Here is a 20,254-nt window from a genome sequence, read left to right as displayed (position 1 = left end):
AAAAAAAAAGATTTTGTAATAAAAAAAGGGGAATTATTTGTACTGGACCCTGTATTTGAACTAATACCATCCTCACAACAGGTACACTTTCAACTTAATTTTTTACTCCATTATGCACAGTTTGAAATAAACTTTTGAAATGTGGGGAAAAAAGCAACACAGGAAACTACCTCCACATTTACAGCATGAATCACGTGAGGTAGCCAATCTCCTAAGCTGGCTCTCACAGATCCAGGCCTCTTGGTGCTCACACCTGGTGTGGTCAGCATCTCCCATCAGGCACCTGGGCTTGCCTTGTGCCTCGCTCCCACCACAATGTGGCAGAACCAATGCTGTGCCAGTTCTGAACTTAAGCCTTACTGCCAGGTAGCTACTGCCCTTGCATTTTGGGGAACCCCCAGACATTAAGGACTTCGCCCACCCTGCAGTAGAGGCCCTATGAAGAATGAGGCCTGACACCTCAGGAAGCACAGCTTCCCAGCACCCTCCCCAAACACCAGCTATGTGTCTGAACCATCATCTTGATAATGTGTCCGGCCAGCCAGGCCCTCAAAACTGGAGCAGAACCAGCCAGCCCTGTCAACCTGCACAATCATGAGACATAATAATAAAATGGCTTAAAAGCAACTAGATTAGGTGTGTGTTACACATCAAGATAACCAGAACAAGCTGCAAAATGGCACATGAAGCATTACCTCAAGAAACATGCAAAATGAAGAGAATAAATACTATTACCAGTGATTATTTCCTGCTTTATTTTTTGGCTGTTTTACGTTTCAAACAGTGAACATGTATTACTTTTAAACAAAACAATGTCATGCTTGACTGTAAAATCCATGTGTTTTAGTTCCACTGGACATAGCTCCACCCCCATCTACCCTTTTACCTTTCAATGGAAGGACTTCACCTATTGCCAAAGTCCTCTCCGGTGTGGAGCTGTTTTCACTTCAGAAGCCACAGCTCTGGGGAGCTGATGGCACCCAACACTAAAGGGAGTCAGGTCTCCTTTTAATGTCCATTTGTCCTGAGCCCAGCTAGTACAACAAAGTCTTTCAGGTCACTGAAGACAGACATTAACTCACCTTTCCCTGAGTATCAGTCCTGCCATGGTAGCTGGTATTTTCATTGTCTCCATCCCAACTTTCCTCACAATACTGACACCAGGATGTCAGAGTCCCTTGATTATTAAGGCTCCATCAAAAGATGACCAAATTTAGAGTGGGAGAGAGGTCAGCCAACACAAGTCCAATGTAGAAGACGGTACTGTTTGCTTAGCCAGAAAATACCACAGAAAAAACCAGGACAGAAAACAATGGCCAGGCACCAGCCAATGAGCCGTTACTCTGTGCGGGTGAAAGGACACTATGAGGAATCAGGCCTAAGCTGCCCTTTCGTTTACACACTGAGGGATGCAATGGTGCAGAGGGAAGGGCTGGCAGGAACAGTTACTGATATTTTAGACTTTTTAAAGCCAGTGATGAAACCATCTTGCTTCAGCCTAATATTTAAATAACATCTAATTCTGATTTGTGATGAAAGAGATGCCAGCGACTCCGAGGTCAGCTCTAATGGGGAAGAAAGCACAATATTTATGAAAGATACCTTGAAAAAGAAAATCAAAACCTGCTTTTATTGATCCACCAGTAGACCCATGATTTGAAAGGGATGGTAAGGTTAATACAATGCTCCTCATCAAATTGAAATACAAAGATATCTGAAATTTCTTTACAGTGACACGATGCCTTAATAAGTTAAGGAAATGGACTGCTCACTAACTGCTTTCTTATTTCATGTTCTTTACAAACTCTTCTCCTTTCTTGATTGAGGCTTTCAGCTCAGGAATGGCCTCAGCGATCATCTTCTCTTCGAAAGGGGAGACTTTGCCAATGCCTAGATTCTTCTCGATGCCTTTTTTCTGGAAGAGGGGAAGCAGAAAAGTTTTACAACAAAGTTAGTTTCCATGCATGAGTTTGTTATAGAAAACTCAACTTGAAATTTCATCAGCTCTGCCTAGACTACCTACACTGTGGCTCTGGGCAGCTGCTGAGGGGCTGCAAACACCCAGAACTCGGGGCTCAGTCAACCCTAGGGATCTGGGCTGTCACTATGCATGTATCCAGGACAATGGTTTCTACACCAAGTTAGCTTCCTTATCTATAAAATAAGGGTATTATCTACCTCAAGGGAGGCCGTGAATACACATGGGTGATTTGGCACATCAAGTACTCAATAATCAGTAGCACTTAATGTTATTCTCCCTCACATGGAGCATACTTTTGGGTTCTAGTCTGTTTCCAAAATTGGTAAAGCACTAAAGAAACATTTTAATATCCACTTGAATCCAATGAATTTAAATAGGAAAATGTCTGACATTAGGGAAACAAGAGTGTCTCTGTCCCCTCCTTTAAAGACCCTTCCCGACTTGGACAATCAGCCCCGTGTGCTTCTTTCCTTCAGGTCTCACCACATTCTGCACATACCTATTCTGAGCTGGTCACTGAATTAACATGTTTATTTTCAGTCTCTGTACTGCATGGAGCCCCTGAGGCCTGGGGCCACGTCTTACTGATCTTACATCTGGGTGTCTGTGGGAAGGGCCTCTGGGTGGCCCAGCAAGTCACTAAACTGTTTCTGGGAATGAGACTAAGGCCACCACACGTGCCTGATCTCAGCAGTTGCCCACAACTAAGAAATGGAAACCTGGCTTGATGGTTTGTATGAATGAGACCTAAGGGTTTTGGTTTGCTGAAGACTCAAGAGTCAGCCCTGGCTGGTGTGGCTCAACGAACTGAGTGCCAGCCTGAGAACCAAAGTGTCACCGGTTCGATCCCTAGTCATAGCACATGCCTGGGTTGTGGGCCAGGTCCCCAGTGGGGGGCACAGGAGAGGCAACCACATAGTGATGTTTCTCGCCCTTTCTTCCTCCCTTCCCCTCTCTCTAAAAATGAATAAATAAAATCTTAAAAAAAAAAAATACACACAAAACAACAAAAACCTCAAGAGTCAACCAGACCAAGAGTCTAGCTGGAGCCAGCAATACAACCAGATGGGCTCTGTTCAGACATCACAAGTTTCAAGGGGACAATCAGTAGCACATCCCCAAAAAGAAAACCAGTGGGGTAAGGAGCAAGAAACCAGGATGCTTGAACTGGGAAATAACAGCTGTGCACCATCTCCAGACCTCCTTGGAGAGAGAATTAGGCCTGTCAGGCCCTGAGATCAGAACAGGAACTAGTAAGTATAATAAGCTGCAGGGAGACTGGTGTGCAGAGGTCTTTTCTTTCAGAGCTGCCCATGGGCTGCTCTGAGATGGAATGAGGGCCTCATTAGGAAACATACCCAGGAAGCTGCTGATGACCAGCCGCCAGACCCATGGGCAATGAAAGTCCTGTGCCAGGAGGTGCCAATCTCACAGTTTCTCCCTTTTAATTCTGTGATGTGCTTCCATCCTCAAAAACCCAAACACACACCAGGCAGTGAGATGTAATGACTGCCCAAAGGAACTCTGAATTATGAAGCAACCACACAGGGCAGAGCTCCTGAGTTCTTGAGAGAACTCTCTACAGTCAAGAGACCCAGCCTCTAGGATACATACCCCCAGCACCAACGGTGTGGAGAAATAGGGACAGTCCGTTTCTTGGGATTTAACAAAGGAACATTCGACAACTCCTTCCTTTCCATTGATTGCATCCACAAGGGAAAAGACAAACCGAGCTCCAGCATATGCCATGGACAGGGTGGCAGAGCCTAGGAGGACATAGAAAGATTAGCCAAGCCAGCACAGAGACCGTAAAATCCAGGTGAGCCTGCCCTGCCAGCTAAATAAAGCATCTATTAAAATCTCTAGCTTTAGTTGTCGAGAATTTAGGCCGGCACCACTCAATTCACAAACTCATGAATGGCAAGGAGCGGCTTTGCCGACCTCAAGCACTACTCTGCTGAGCAAGCTGAGCTCCCCTCTGATGCAGGGTTTTCTATCAAGTAAACAAACAGGAAACTTAGAAAGCACTTGCTCCTTGCCCAGGCCCTTGTAGACTTCAACTCTGAACTCTAACAGTGCCCCTGGCATCAGCACCCCACCCACGACCTGCCTCTGAGAAATCTTACCTGCTCCAGCTTTAGCCTTCACCACCTCAGTGCCGGCCTCCTGGATCCGCCCGGTGAGGGCTGTCAGCTGGTCCTGGGGAAAGTCCACCTTGGGAGTGCACTGCAAGCCAAAGATGCAGGGATCCCATGAGCAGGTTCTGGCTCCAGTCCCCATTCCCAGCTCCCACATGCACTGTCCTCACTCGACTCACAGAGGGTCTCTCATGTCACCACTACATGAGAAACAAAGAGCCTTTCTTTAAAGCAAAAGTCAACTTTGTTAGGAGGTCCCTACTCACTTTTTAAGAACTTTTTGTATTTTGGACTAATTTCAGACTTAGAGAAAAGTTATAAAAACAGTACAAAGATTTCCCTCTCCTGGCTTACCCTTATGTTAACATTTTACACGAACAGGAGACGAGCATCACATTGTTAACTAAACTACAGACCTTATTTAAATTTCACCAGTTTTCCCACAACTGTCCCTTTTCTGTTCCAGGTTCCTATTCAGGACTTCACTGGCAATAGACAAAGTCATTTCACCCTAGCCTATTCTGTCTATTCCCTAATGTTCCTAAGTCATCCCTTGTCTTTCGCGACACTTGTCAAGAGTAAGAGTACTCATTCATTTTGCAAAAAGTTCATCAGTTTTTATCTGCAAGGCGTTTCCTCAGAATCTTCTTGTAAGGCTATGCATTTTTGACATGAATACCACAAATATTTTGTGTCCTTCTCAGAGCATCACACTCAGGGGTTACGAGGCTGACTGGATATATCTTATTCTTAGCAGTGCTTACCTCGTCTTGAGCCCCTTCTGACTACACTCACTCCACACAGCTGTGGACTCCTGAAACACTGGAACCTGACCAAGCCCCACGCCAGTCAAGAAACCTGCAGACAACTAGGGTGGGACTGCATTCATAGCAGGAATTCTTTCAAAATACAAGGGATAGGTAGATCTTTGTCAGCCTGTCCAGAGTGCCTCCAAGTGGAACCTCTTAGAGATGGTCATGGTGTTAGGGCTGCCTGGCAAGGTCACACACGCACCTGAGAGATCAGAGGGATGATGGTCTTCCCAGCGTGGCCTCCAATGACAGGAACATTGACTCGAGCTGGATCCAAACTCTGGTCAACAAAGTGTGAAGCTTGGTTAATTTTTAACAAACCCTTTTGAGCATAAAACATGTCATACCCACCCCAAAGCACCGATATTGGAAACACCCACAGAACTTAGAACAAAACAAAGAAATCAGAAGAGACTGATGCCATCCTTGCTTAGCTCTACCATGGCCCTACCCCATGGTCTAACATCAGTTTGAACACATGCAGTGAGGAGTAACTTGTCATCTTGTGAGTTCGCTGAGATTTTCCCTTTATAATGAGTTGAAAACTGCCTCCTCATAGCCACCTCCCCAAGTGGTACCTATCAGTCTGATATCTTCTCAGAATCAAAGAATGGCAGTCTCTTTCCCACAGATGTTATTCCCATGCACAAGCCTATACTCCTGTGCTCACACCCTGTCACAGAGAACAAGTCAAATTCCCTTTCTCACATTTCAGAGTAAAATTAAAAAACAATTCCAGAAAACTGAGAGGTGAGAAGTCTGAAACAGCGATCGGAACACAAAGAACAAAACTGGGAAGGATCAGATTATCCTGGCTCATTAGTGGGCCTACTGAAAGAGGCTGGTTCATTTGTTAAACTGAGTTACAATGCTCCCAAGAATCTGTGAACTGGGTATTTCTTATGACAGTAATAAATAGAATAAAATAATAAAAATCTGGTGGAAGTTAGTGGACAGAGGTGAGTAGTCCCAAAATGCCACCACCTTCTCCAAATGCTGCACCTGCGGAAGAGGGCAGCTCCAAGTTTGGAACCAGCCTCACCCAGGAAGAGAGGCCAAGCCTCCGGGTGTGGGGGGGTGGGGGTGGGGCAGGCGCAACCCGACCAATGGAATGGAGCAGGGAGCTCAGAAGCCAAGGCACTGTGCACGTCACCAGGAACACAGGCATGAACAAACAAAGCCCCTGTTTTTGAGAAACTTACTGTCTAATGAGACAGATACAAAGAAATGGCCACAAAAGGTCGCTATGGAAGCCAGGGTAACACTTCATCAGCCTGGGTGGGGGAAGGCTTCCTGGGCCAGACCTAACTTCATGTGGGAAGGAACAGGAGGACTTCCCCAAGGGAAGCACATTCTGGGTCCCTTGGGGAACAAAGGAGCAAAGGCCAGGGGTTAAAAAGAATGTGTGTAACATCGGCAATGCACGAAACGTAAACTAGTAAATTTATGCAAGCTGAGCAGAAAGGGAAGGTGACAGTAAAAGGGGTCCCGATGGCTGAGAGGGATGAGGGAGGAACCAGGCACTGGGAGCTTAAGGGTCAATTTTGACTCTTCAGGAATTTTTCAGAATGTCAGACAGCCTGAGGTAAGAGCAGCTTGTCAAGCACTAGATTCTCCAGAGGGGCCAAGATCCCCCTTTCTCCACCTCCAACAGTAAAGCTTCTAGGCTAAGCCAGCACTATCTAATAGGACTTTGTGCAAGAATGCAGAAGCCGTATGTGGCTATCTGAAATTTGGCCAGTGTGTGATGGAGGACATGGATTTCTAATTTTATTTATCTAATTTAACAGCCACATGTAGTTAGCTACTGTATTGTGCACACAAGGAGCCCGGGGGAAACAGTGTGCTCTGAAAGCTGGGAGCAACATGGGAGCCCTAAGAGAATGGCAATACTGCTTCCAGGAAGCTGGGGTGTGAGCTTCAGGAAGCTGGAATCCTAGCCCTCCCACCTGCATGCACTCAGCTTCAATGTGATCTCTTCCACAAACCCTTCCCTGACTCAAACGTCATCACACTCATATACACCGAATTGAACTGGTTATTCAATTTAATTATGTCTTGAATTAAAGTGTCTCTCCACTTCACAGAGCTCTCAAGGCCTGGGGCCCTGTCTTATGGATCTTGCTGACACCGCCCCCCGCCCCCACCCGCCAACCCAGAACCGTGCCTGAGGTGTATGTCGCAGTGTGAATTGAAGTGGGGCGTCATCAACACTTCAGAGGCAGACATACCTGGTGCACAGGGGAGTAAAAGTCCAATGGTCCTTTGTGTGCACTTCTCACTAATTGGTGTGCACGGCAGTGTTCCCTACTTTAAAGAGGCACCCCTCATTTGCAAAGTCAGAAAAAAAAAAAAGAGAGCCTGAAGTTCAACAAGGAAACTCTGTGGGGCCAGAGTAAGTGGTTCCGCTGGATTCGCAATCAGAAAGATTCTACAGTGAGTTCTGAAAGGCACCAAGGACTCCAAACCTAGTACTGGTGCCAAACCCACCTCAGGGCCCCCTGAGCCCCACAGCTCAGTCCCACAGCCCAGGAAGAAGCGGACAACTGGCAAGATCCAACCTCTCTGAGGAAAGCTACCGCAGGTAACCCAAGAAGGGGAGTCAGAACTACAGCCTAGGGCCGACAATTCTGAAATCTTAGGATTTGTCTAGTAATTTATCTAATGATTAGCAGGTAATTCCTCTTAATACTAGTTTTCAGAAGCAATAAACCTGGAGAGCACAGCTCAGTCCAGCCAACGAGAAACCCAGAGAAAGACCGAATCTTTGATGTATCAGGGAGAAGAAAGAGAAGAGTAGGGCTGAGTCAAGACTGAAGCTGGCTGGTTTAAGCCTGTAGGGGCCTGCTGTCCAGATGTTCCCCCCACTCTCAATAAAGTGAGAGCTACTTCCCACCAAGGGGACAAGTAATTAAAAACTGCCCTGCCATATGTGAGCCAAGGATAGCCCAGAGAAGTTCAGAAAAGGAAGCATGAAAGATTACCTGATGGAGCTCTTACCTTGAGTTCTGCAACAAAAGTGTTGGCTCTGACAACATCCAGGGTTGTCACCCCAAAGATCTTATTGGGGTTGTACACTCCATGTTTCTTGAAAACTTCTGATGTGATTGGGATGGTGGAGTTAACCTAATAAACCCAAGAGACAAGCGTAATTTGCGATGCATTCTGAGAACATAGCCATGAAGCAACAGGAGCAAGTCACAGCAGGTAGACTTCCTATTCAACCAGAGTGCTTCTTTCCCCTCCACATAAACAAAGAAATCTGGCACTGCAGCAGGTGCTCTTCCCTGGATGGCCTCTGAGCCCACAGTTCAAACATGCACAAGACCCTTTTACTATTAACTTAAAAATGTGAGGATGGCTCCACCGGGCATCTTTGGCTCCAGCTGGCACTTACACTTGAATGGCCACTCCTAACAAAACAACACAGCACAGGGTTAGAAGCTCAGATGGTTTAGGGTCAAGTCCCAGCTGTGTCACTCCACATGGTAACCCTGGGCAAACTACTTCGACTCCCTCGGACTTGGGTTTTTTATCCATAAATGAGGAAATGCTGAGGGACCAGGAACTGCAAACCCTGGGTAGAACACAGTAAAAGGAGTTCATAAGTTACTACAATCATGGCTGGAAGAATCCTTAAGAATGGACTTATTTTCCAGGTGAAGAAACTAAGATTCAGATAAGGGAAGTGATTTGCTCAAAGGCACACAGTTAGTTGATTGAAAAACCAGGTTAAAACTCACTTAGTCCATGCCAGAAGGAAATCTTAGGAAATAAACATAGTTCACCCTATTTACCATTTCAGTATGTTAGTCTCATTGGTCTCCCTATCACATCAGCACACTTTTGCTAACTGTGAGCTTTCATACAGTGTCTGACAGCAGCACCCACCGGATTTGAAATGATGCAGATCATGGCCTCAGGGCAATGCTGGGCACAGGCAGCAGCCAGGGTGGCCACAATTGTGGCATTGGTGTTGAACAGGTCATCCCGTGTCATACCTGAGAATAACCCAATTCAAGATGTTCACAAAGCAAAGGGAGAAATTTCACATGTGCCAAGTGCTGTTTGTTAGCTGTTACAGGTAATTCAAACATGACAGAGGGTTTCTGTTACTCTATCCTGTAGGAAAAATAACCCAGTGTGACAAGTGCCAAAGCAGGGATCTGTAGGGGTGGGACGTGAAGAGGGGAATCAGGAAGGATAATATTTAAGGAGAATCATCCAGAATCAGGAGAAATTCCCAAGGGTTATGGTTATATTTGGGGTTAGGGTTGGGGAGACAGATGGGAGAAAGAGCATTCCAGGCAGGGGGGGACCTGGAGGCTTTGATCTTTATCTCACAGGCAATGGGGAACTTTTGGAAATTTTCCTGCAGCACAGAGATCTTACTGGCTCCATTTTTCATGGAAAACCACTTCCTCATCTGACTTGAAGGGAGATGCTAAAAAAGGCTTTCAAACACACACCTGGTTTTCTCGGGACTCCGGCTGGAATAACGACCAAATCACAACCTTTCAGGCAGTCTGGCAGCTGCTCAGGTCCGAGGTAGCCTAGAAAACACACCCATAATGATAGCAATCTTATCATTTGTGACCTAGAGGGACTAGCACATCGGTGGGGACAGAACCCAGAAGGAAGGCCCCACTTGCGTCCAGTGCTGACCACCAGCCACAGGAAAGGCTGGCGGGCCCACCTGTGACATGATCCTTTTCCTTGAGGACTACCACCCTGTGACTCTGACACATGTGGTTGGCAGGAATGCCCCCTTCACTCTACTTTCCTCCAGTCTCCATCTGCCCAGGCCCCAGTTTCAGAATGGATTAACCCTCCAGGTTGGCAGAAAACCAAACCAAGTCAGCTGCTTATTTTTACTCAGTAGCACCTTCTTGGCTCCCAGTTAGAAGAGCTGCTTATTCTATGTCATGATCACCCTAAGAAGAGCTCCATCTCAGGATCAAGCCAGGAGGCACACTGCAGGCCATGAAAAAAGGTCCCTGTGCTGACAAACAAGAACTCTAAGTATTACTACCCATTTTGTTTATTCCTAGCATCTGAGGGAAATAAGGTCTATTTTTAAGGATTTCAGAGGAATTTGCTCCAATGACCAAAATATGCTTTGATTTTGATTAACTTTCCTTATCTGCAGGAGCTTGAAGAGAATCAAATCTACAACACAAAAGCAAATGAGCAAACAAATTCAGAGTGACTATGAAAGGCTCATAAACATATGCCTTGACAGTCAGCCTCCCATGTTGTTTATACCTTTCTGGACAGTAATTAGGTGCTTTACAGTAAAAGCTTTAAAGTAGTCATACTTACTAATTCTACTTTTAAGCCTCCAAGAAACAAGATATAATAAAGATGAGGATGTTTGCCCTGACCAGTGTGCTTAGTTGGTTGGACATTGTCCTGCAAAGCGAAAAGTTGCTGTTCGATTCCCAGATCCATGTTTCTCTTCCTCTCTTTCTTCCCCCTCCCCCTCTCTCTAAAAATAAATAAAGCCCTCACTGGTATGGCCCAGTGGATTGGGTGTTGTCCTGCAAACCAAAAGGTCACCAGTTCCTTCCCGGTCAGGGCACACGCCTGGGTTGTGACCAGGTCCCAGGTTGGGAGCATGCAAGAGGCAACCAACTGATGCATCTCTCACACATTGATGTTTCTCTCCCTTTCTTTTCCCCTTTCCCCCATCTATAAATGAATGAATGAATGAATGAATGAATAAATAAAAGAAAGCTTGAAAAGTAAGTAAAATCGGGGTCGGGGGAGGGGGGAAGATGAGGATGTTTACCATAGCTTATATATTTATATTTATAGCAGAGAAAAACAGGGAAGAACCCCCAATGGTCAATAGTATGGGGATAATACTAAATAAGTGATAAATTTTAGTATAGCTTTAAAAAAGATTTTACCAAGAGTTGGTGACAGGAGAAATGTTGCCAAGGTGTGAAGATAAAATAAGCAGGACATATAATTATATGCAATTATGAATTACTTTTTGGATAACATACCTATTATCTCCCAAATAGGAAGGAAGATTTCCCTAAGGTGGACATGCTTTAGAAAAGCTGGCAAAGGTAACCCTGGATAGAGAGTTGGCCCTTGGCATGGAAAGGCGACCTGCAATGACTAGGAACAGCATTTCTTTTTTTTCTTTTCTTTTCTTTTGCCTGATATTTTTTCTTTAATTTTATTTTAATTTATTTTTTCAAATACATTTGTCTCTGCCAACCCCTCACCACTTTCCCTTGCCCCCTCCCTCCTTCCCTCCCTCAGCTCTTCCCCTTTGGTTTTGTCCATGAGTCCTTGCTGTATGTTCCTTGACTTTCCCCTTCCTTTCCTTGTCCCCGCCCCCCCCCCTTCCCTCTTGTCTCTGTTGATTTCTTTTCCTTTCAGTGTTGCTGGTCTTATTTTAGGAACAGCATTTCTTACTGTCCCAATTACCCGCAGGAGCTTCCCTTCCCTCCCCATCCTCATATTACTTTTCAAATTAGGAAAAATTTCAAATAGGAAGATCAGACCACCTTCATTATTCTTAAAGACACTGTTATTTAAATTTTTATAGAAAAGTCCAAAAAGGTGCGATCATTTGTAAAAGTTAACTCTAAACTGAACATGGAAATCCCAAGTCTCTGAACATCTAGTTTTATCTAAGAATCTTACTCTAAACTTGGGTCTTGGTTTACTGGGGAGAAATGAAGTAAATTCTCCAGGGCCAGTGTGCCCATTACCTTTCACATTCGCTCTTGTCTCAATGTGGCTCAGATCTGCAGCCACTCCTGGTGTGTGAGCAATATCGTAGAGGGTCAGGCGGCTCACCAAAGGGCTGTTCTTCAGGAGAAGTGAAAGGGGCTGTCCAATTCCTCCAGAAGCCCCGAGCACAGCTACTTTAGCATTGTTCTAAAAAGAGGCAGAGAAAGAACTCTTAAGAAGGAACCAGCATTAAATGGATTCACATTAAAAGGATACCTTCTGTAAAGTACTGCATTGGCTTATTTAAAAAAAAAAATTATTTAGACTTCTGGCAAAGATGGAGGTGTAGATAGATACACTTTGCCCTCTTGTACAACCAAAATAAGGACAACAACAAATTTAAAAACAAAAAAATAACCAGAACTACCCGAAAATCGAACTGTATGGAAGTCCGACAACCAAGGAGTTAAAAAAGAAACATTCATCCAGACTGCTAGGAGGGGCAGAGAAGGGCAGCCGGGGCAGAGAGGATGTGTGCCAAGGATGCAGCTGGTGGACCGGGCAGTCCCACATTTGTGTGGGGATAAACCATGAGAAACAACTGGGAAGCGAGACAGGCTGTGCAACCCAGGGTTCCAGTGGGGAAAAGAAAGCCTCAAAATCTCTGGCTGTAATAACCTGTGGGGGGTGCAGCAGCAGGAGAAACTCCCAGCCTCACAGGAGAGTCCAATGGAGAGACCCATGGGGTCCTAGAACATACATAAGCCTACCCACCTGGGAATCAGCACTAGAAGGGTCCAATTTGCTTGTGGGTAGCAGGGGAAAGGACTGAAACCCCAAACAAGCGGCACTGTATCCTTCTGGACCTCTCCCCTACATACAGCATCACATCACCATGACCTGGGTTGCCCTTCCCTGGTGAACACCTAAGACTCTGCCCCTTCCAATGCAACAGGTGAGCTGAGGCAAATATCGTCCAAATGAAAGAACAGATCAAAGCTCCAAAAATGGAACTAAGAGGTGAACAGATATCCAACCTATCAGATAAGCAGTTCAAAACACAGGATGCTCACAGAAATGGTTAAGTAGGGGGTGTGTGAGAGGCAACCACACATTGATGTTTTTTCCCCTCCCTTCCCCCGTCTAAATTAAACAAACAAAAAAACTCCTTCTCTACCAGGTAAGTCAGATCTGCAGTCTCAGACTCCTTACCCCAAAAACAGCTCCCAAACTTTGGTGTGTGTGAGAATTCCCTGCTAAACTGGAAAAAAAAAAAAAAAAAAAAAAAAAAGCCAAAACAAAAACAACAGAGGGCCAGGCTTCTTCAAACAGGATCTTGTTTAGGAGACTTTATATTGCTAACAGGTTCCCCAAGCGATTCTGACACCAGCCAAAGTTTGAGAATTACCACTGTTCCCCACCAAGCTGAGGAAAACAAGCTTCAGGTGGCCTGGGTGTATCAACTGGGAACAGTTTAAAAAATGGTAGTTTAGTGGGGGGGAGGGTTCCCAAAGAAACTAGACTGCCTCATTAACATCTGAAAGGCCAGACTAGAGGCCATTTGTATCACTTTATTGATCAGCTTACTGGAACTGAAGTCATAATACCTGACTTTCAACAATTACTTCAGAGCTAAATAGATCTAATAACTGGGCATCATCTAATTACATTCATTAAAAATAAAAAGGAAAACAGCTTCATTGAGATGTTTTTTCCCTATATAGTTCACACATTTAAAATGTACTATCCAATGGTTTTTAGCTCAGTCAGAGTTGTACAAATATTACCCTTTATAAAGAAATGCAATACCCATTAGCTTACTTCCGATTTCCCTACAACCCCTGGCAACCATTAATCTACTTTCACCCTTATGGATTTGCTTTTGCCTATGCTGGGTATTAAAGGCATCTTATAACATTGTGGCCTTTTGTGTTGGCTTCTTTTACTGGTCATAATGTTTCCAAGGTTCATCCATGTTGTAGCATGAATTGGTACCCCTTTTCTTTTTATGGCTAAATAATATTCATCGTATGGTTGTATATTTTGTTCAGCCATTCATCAGCTGGACAGTTGGATTGTTTCCACCTTTTGGCTATAATCAATACCACTGCTTTGAATATGCATGTATAAGTTTTTGTGTAGATGCTTTTAATTCTCTTGGGTATATAAACCAAGGAGTAGAGTTGATGAGTCATGGGGCAACTCCATGTTTAATCTTTTGAGAAACTGCTAGACTGTTTTCCAAAGTGGCTGACATTCATCCGTTAAAGCTTACTACAATTCAACAGGCACCAAATTTCTATGATGCGCCACATGCCAGACTGCCTTGCTAGCATCAAAAAGACATGCAAATTGAAAGCACGGAAACTTAAATAGCACCTTGTATGACAAGTGTCGCAGAGGCTGATACCAGCACAAACAGGGAAGAATAAACTGTTGGAGGGGGTTTCGAAGAATGGGTAGTTTACCAGGTGGATACTGGGGGGAGGAGACAGAGTATGGCCCACTCAGGGGGAGCAGTCCCAGCAGTTCTTTATGACTTGAGCACTGTTGGATACATATGGAGAAAGGAAGAGGTAGGAACAAACATAGAATACCTGGTCTTTATAGGCAATGGGGAAGCACTGAAGGGCCTCAAAAGCTGGGAAGAACATGACCAGATCTGTATTAGAATATGAGGCAGAGTAGAAGGTGGAGTGGAAATATACAAGAATGAAAGCAAGGAAACTACTACAATAGTGCAAGTATGCTTGAAGGATGGAATAAATGCAGCAGCAAGGGTGGGTGGATTATGAGTGATCTGAGGAACAGTAGCATTAAATTTAAGTTACCCCCTCCCTTTCTTCATTCATCCAAATGGTGAGGAGAGAGAGGAATCTACGGTGACAACTTTCTGGCTTGAGCAGGCAGCATTGCCTTTACACAACAGACGGAACTGAGGAGGGGTAAGGGGTTTGGTAGAAAGGAAAACGTATTGCTTGCATGTTGAATTTGGGCCACTTGAGACATCCAGACACATACATGTGCCTGGGAGGTCCCTGAACAATGGGCTCGGTCACACACAGTGTCTGGGATTAAGGGAAGTCATGGAATGGACAAGGCACAAAAGGGAACAGTGAGAAATGCAGTAAGGACAGAACACCAGTGCCTAAGGGGTGGGAGGAAGAGTCTGTCAAGGATGAGAAACTGATACTTAATGCTACCACCGTAGACATTTTTAACAACCAATTCAATGACTGCTTCTTGGTTATCTTTCCTATGAAGGGCAGAATTTTATTATATAGAAACACCCTGCCCAAAACTCAAGCCATCCAGCTACCTCATTTACTGGGAACACTGGAAGCAAAACGGTAACAGCTGGCCATTTATCAGGGTCTGCCCTGTGGCAGGCACTTAACTTAGTCTTCCCTCATATAACTCTTACAACTCTATTAAATAACATTAACAGACTCATTTTATACATGAGGAACTGAAGCATGCACAGAGGTTGTAAAACACAAAGATAGCACCAGACTCACAGAGACAGCAAGTGATGAAGCTAGGACACAAGCCAAACATAAAAAATTTGAATCTTGAATTTGGTCTCTTAAAGACAGTCTTAAAGAAAATATATCTAAGTCCTGCCCTAGAGCTCACTCCCATTATACAAAAGACATTCTTCCTCTCTAGGCCTCACTCAAGGCCTCACCAAAATTCCAGCCAATCTCAATGATGCTGTTTCTAACCTAACTCACAAATAAGAAGGGAGCCTATTCCTGGCAGGCAGAGAGGCAGCTGTCAGGAAGTTAGGAGACAAACTGAGAAAAGACAGCAGGGGCAAGAATGCAAAGAACTGTGTGTGGTCATCTAGGGCAGCTGTCTACTCTGGATCCTTACACTATTGCTGCACATTGTATTCTATAGCAACTGGTGTTGGTAAAAATGTGCCTTCATAACCAAAAACAAAAATCAAACCAAACAAATCCCAAAAACAACCCCTCACAATGCAATCTGTTTAAGAAGTGAACATTCTAAACGCATATACTACAAGTAAGATTTGAAAAATTTTTTAAGGTGATGCTTTAAATGTGAACCATTGACTTCACAGAAAACTAGCCAGATCAATTCAGAACCTGGTCTGGTAATCACATCCACTTCTAGATCATCAATTACACTCCCATAATCTTTTCTCTAATCCCAGGGACTCCCAAATTCCAATTCCACCTTCCCAGTTGTGTTAGGTATTCCATTGGTCCAACAAACCCAACTGTCTAAAGAAATTTATCCTCTCTACCCCCCAACCCCATCCCCAACGGCACCTGCATTCTCCCAAATTCCAAACTTTGGAACCAGCTTTTGCCTCTTCCCTTATTAGAGACACCCAGTTAGGACATGAAGGACTCGGCATCTCAAACATACTTCCCATTATCTAACAGTTCATCAGCACCACTTCCAAACCATCCTTCATAAAATTTAAAGTTTTAATCATTTCTTTGCTCAAAAAACTCCTGAAGTCACTCTGCCCGAATTATGCAGCACGGCTTCCAAGGCTGACCAGGGCAATGGTTCCAACAGGGGAAGCACAAGACAATTCCCCTGGGGTGCAGGATAAAGATGTTAAAGTTGTGTTTTTATTTTTATCTGATAAAGAATTAAACTCTACCAACAGGCTAACGTGATGCTCTTGGTAGGGTCCTTAGTCAATCAGTCCCATATGATACACAAGAACACCACCACATGGGGTGGAGGGTAGGCAGATGACCTCACTCACTGTTTTCAGTGTGCTGAGGTGATGTTACTGTATTACAAAATTTCCTCAACCTAGTTAACATTTATAAAAGCACATCCCTTTAGTGGTGGAAGCTTTACAATGAAGTGAGGAATTTTGGGTAGCAGATGTTAGCTCATGCTCTTTGGAAAAGAGCTGTCTCCAAACTCAGTAACCTTTTCGAATTTGAGAAGTGGGTGTCAAGGTACACTCCTTAGAGCCCTAGCTGGTGTGGTTCAGTGGACTAAGCGCCGGCCTGTAAACCAAAGGATTGCCGTTTCGATTCCCAGTGTAGGGCACATGTATGGGTTGCCAGCCAGGCCCCCAACTGGGGGTGCACAAGATGCAACCACACATTGATGTTTCTCTCCCTCCCTTTCTCCCTCCCGACCCCTCTCTTGTTGGGCAACACCCTGTCTGGTTTCAGGAACTGTAACCCCGCCAACAGGTGGGAGGGCCCCAAGGCTGGAAATAACCAGGGAGGCTTTGGAGAAACTAGGCCCCTGAAGAGACAAAACCTGTCCCCTTGGCAGGGGCACAGCCCCTGCCCCCTCCTCGCATCCTCCTGCTTGACCCTGTGATGGCTGATGATCCATGATGGGTAAGTTTTTCTCATGAGAAAAAACAACCTAAGACACACATTGCTGGTATGGGCAGCAGATATGGGAATGGGAAAGGGGGACACTGAAAAAGGGCAAAAAGTCCCGCACCCCCTCGGTTTGGCTTGGCCATGGCCATGGCCAGAATCCTCATTCTATCTGAAAGAGGCCTCCTTGTCTCTTGGTTGCTCCCTCCCCCTGCCTGGCTCAGGCTCGAAACAATACAGAAAACAGCCCTAAACTAGGTCTGGGGTTCCCAGGGAAATCAGGCCTAAAAGTAAATTCTTTAAAGTATGCTGTTTTTCCCTCAGAGGCTACAGCTCATGCTGGGAAGGAAATTTACATTATCCACAGACCCTAACCCTGTACCCTTGGGCACTTTTGTTTACTACACTCTCCTGTTTAGCAGTCTCTCTAGTTTACTAATCTCCTCTCCTAACCCTGTAAATTCCTGCCATTTGTTTCTTCAAAACATCATCTATTCTCTGTAAACATTAACGTACTGATGTAATGAGATAACCTGTGCATTCCTGTTACCTTGCCCCAGATAGCCCTCTCAATAAAAGCCTTAGAACAAAAGGGCTAGGGGATTTCCCCACTAGGGGGATGTACCATGTCTCCTCTCTTGGCAAACAGAGAAGTGTTTGCAACCTCTCCGTGTTTATTCCTCCCATCCGCGACACCCTTGGGATGGGCTCTGCGGAATTCAAAGCCCCTGCTCCCATCTCAGCTGGCCCCAGACGGTAACCCTCAGATCCTGGAGCACTGTGCTCCATCCTCCATGGCAGTTGTTACCCAGGTGTTCCCCCACGTGCCATGTGGCACTCTCTATAAACAAAATCTTTTTTTAAAAAAGAAAAAAGGTACATTCCTTATCAACTGTTTTGAAAATTGACATTATCGCTTCCCTCATTTACTTTTGCTTTTTAAAGCCCGTTACAGTTTGATTTTAAATTTCTATTTTTTTTGTTTATTGTAACATGCAAGGTCTGTCCAGAAGTTCAGCCATTGTTAATATAATGAGAACAGTCTGCATTATATCGATGTAACCTGGTGGCCAAGGAGAGTGGATTGGAATATGCATGTGGGAACAATGATGGCTTCACTGTACTACTCAGTGGGGGAAGTAGACTCCATGGAGGGGAGCATGTGAGCTGTGTGGCCACCGCATTCAAAATGACTGAGTAGAGCAACAAATCTGCATCAAATTTTGCATTAAGCATGAACATTCCTTATGCAGAAACTATTTGGATGATTCATAAAGCTGCAGCTAGGGGCAACTGGTGATTGACAGCTTCATCATGACAACATGTACTCTCATGCATCATGGCTCATGCAGAGGTTTTTGGTGAAACATCCAATCACCCAGGTGACTCAGTCCCCCTACAGCCAATTTGGTCCCCTGTGATTTCTAGCTTTTCCCAAAACTAAAATCACCTTTGAAAGTAGAGATTTCAGATCATCAATGAGATTCAGGAAAATATGAGACAGGGCAGTTGCTGGCAACTGGGAGAACTCTGTGAGGTCCAAAGGTATCTTTGAAGGGGACCAAGGTATTATTGTCCTATGTATAATTTTCTTGTATCTTCTTCAATAAATGTCTCCATTTTTCATAGTACATGGCTGGATATCTTCTGGACAGACCTCATGTACTAGTACATATCTGTAGCAATAAATATATTGAGGTGGTTGTACTCAATACATTTTTACTCTAAAGCATACAGGATATGAAGTCTCTAGTCCAATGTTAACAGTTAGTTCAAGCTCATCTTTCTGACATACTACCTTCTCAACATCTCGACGTGTATGTGTAATAGGCATTTTAAACTCAGCATATCTAAAACTGAGCTCCTGATATCCTCTGCCTGCTCTAAACCGCTCTCTTCCAGCAGTCTTTTCCCATCTCAGCAAACTCCAAAGTAGCGTGATGTCCTCTATGCTACTTTCTCTCAGGACCCTTCACCAAATCGTCTGTCAGTAAATTCCACTGTCTTACCTTTGTTCAGTTCCTTCTTCCACTCCTCAGCATCAATCTTCATCTCCTCCACCTGTCTTAAGTTTACTCATTTTTGGCTAATCTGAAGTGTCACTTCCCCCTCATTTGGTATCCCCTGAAACACCCAGCCCAGTTCTTGGCAGGTATGGATACTCAATATACTTATTTTTCAAATGAATTAAATGCACAGAAAAATGATCTGAAGGACAAACTAAATTAAGAAATTTGAAAGCTCCTTTAATAACCCACTCCCTTTTGGGTGTGGCAGTGTGGGCATCTCCTGGGTTCTGATTCTGGTTGTATCAGAATCACCTTGGGCACTTGGTAAAAATACAGAGGCCCAGGTCCTACCCTTATTCAATGAATGTGGGTGTCTGTTCTTTATTAGCTTTCAGGTGATTCTGCCACACACCAGGGTATAAGAACCACTGTCCTAGAAGAAATAGCTAAAAATAGTTTAGGCTTTAGTAGTCCCAGGCTAAGTACTACAGTGTTACAACACCTGGGGGTAGGCCCAGTACACCACAAGGATCCTCTAAAGAAGTCCTTAAAATGAAGCAGTCTTCAGGTTCTTAGAGGGAAGGCTTGGTGATCCAATAACCATTGACAGTGGTCAGGAGAGCTGAATTTTAACCCTCTAGCCAAATGACTGTGTAACCACGGACCAGTTCTCTACCGTCGGTACCACGCCTGTCTGTACTATGGAGTTAATAATCACTTTATTTGTATGCTGCAAGAAGAACAAGGTTATTTACTCAAAAGTTGTATTAAAACATAAATTATTTTCGGCTCCAGAGCCCTGGCTTTTCAGCCTTGAAGGAATGCAGTCCAAGAACAGGCCCTCTGGGGGACCCGGGGTACGAACTACGGGGATGGGAGAAGTGCACCGGTTCTGGAGTTGGGCTACCTCCCCCTCTCTCCCGCACTTCCCGCCCGGTATCACGGCCGGCCTAGGGTGTCAGAGCCCCCGGCAGGTACCCGGCGGCCCTGTGGGGCCGGCTAGCCCGGCGTCAGGGCAGCTCGCGAGCCAGGAACGCACGTGGCCCAGGCCGGGGGGCTTCCGCCTGCAGCCAGCCCCTCGTGGGGCCTACCTGGGCCGAGGTGCTGAAGCTGCGGCGGAAAGCGGCGCCGGCAGGCCGGGCGAGGGCGGAGAGCATGGCTGGGGCGGGCGGGGCGCGGACCAGCAAGAGAAGGAGCTGGCGGAGAGCAAGTGACTCCAACGACCTCCACGCCGTTCAGGACCTCCCGGCTCGGCTACGCGGGGCCTCGCGAGAAGGCCCAGCTTCCG

At 45.2% G+C, this 20,254-nt stretch overlaps 1 protein-coding gene across 1 annotated transcript; it reads right to left on the bottom strand.

The window, feature by feature from the left end:
• Positions 1–739: 739 nt before the first annotated feature.
• On the bottom strand, positions 740–20,253 carry MDH2 (malate dehydrogenase 2). The gene is made up of 9 exons (XM_054589755.1): positions 20,058–20,253; positions 11,663–11,831; positions 9,401–9,484; positions 8,823–8,932; positions 7,932–8,057; positions 5,134–5,211; positions 4,108–4,207; positions 3,596–3,747; positions 740–1,915 (listed from the first exon to the last, which is right to left on the bottom strand). The coding sequence occupies exons 1-9, from the start codon at positions 20,121–20,123 to the stop codon at positions 1,784–1,786; spliced, it is 1,017 nt and encodes a 338-aa protein (XP_054445730.1). The 5' UTR covers positions 20,124–20,253; the 3' UTR covers positions 740–1,783.
• Position 20,254: the final 1 nt, after the last annotated feature.

The sequence above is a fragment of the Pteronotus mesoamericanus genome, unplaced genomic scaffold (assembly GCF_021234165.1).
Source record: "Pteronotus mesoamericanus isolate MK-2021 breed Mesoamerican mustached bat unplaced genomic scaffold, CSHL_Meso_final scaffold_167, whole genome shotgun sequence".
NCBI classification, from domain to species: domain Eukaryota; kingdom Metazoa; phylum Chordata; class Mammalia; order Chiroptera; family Mormoopidae; genus Pteronotus; species Pteronotus mesoamericanus.
This window is presented reverse-complemented; position numbering and strand designations above follow the sequence as displayed.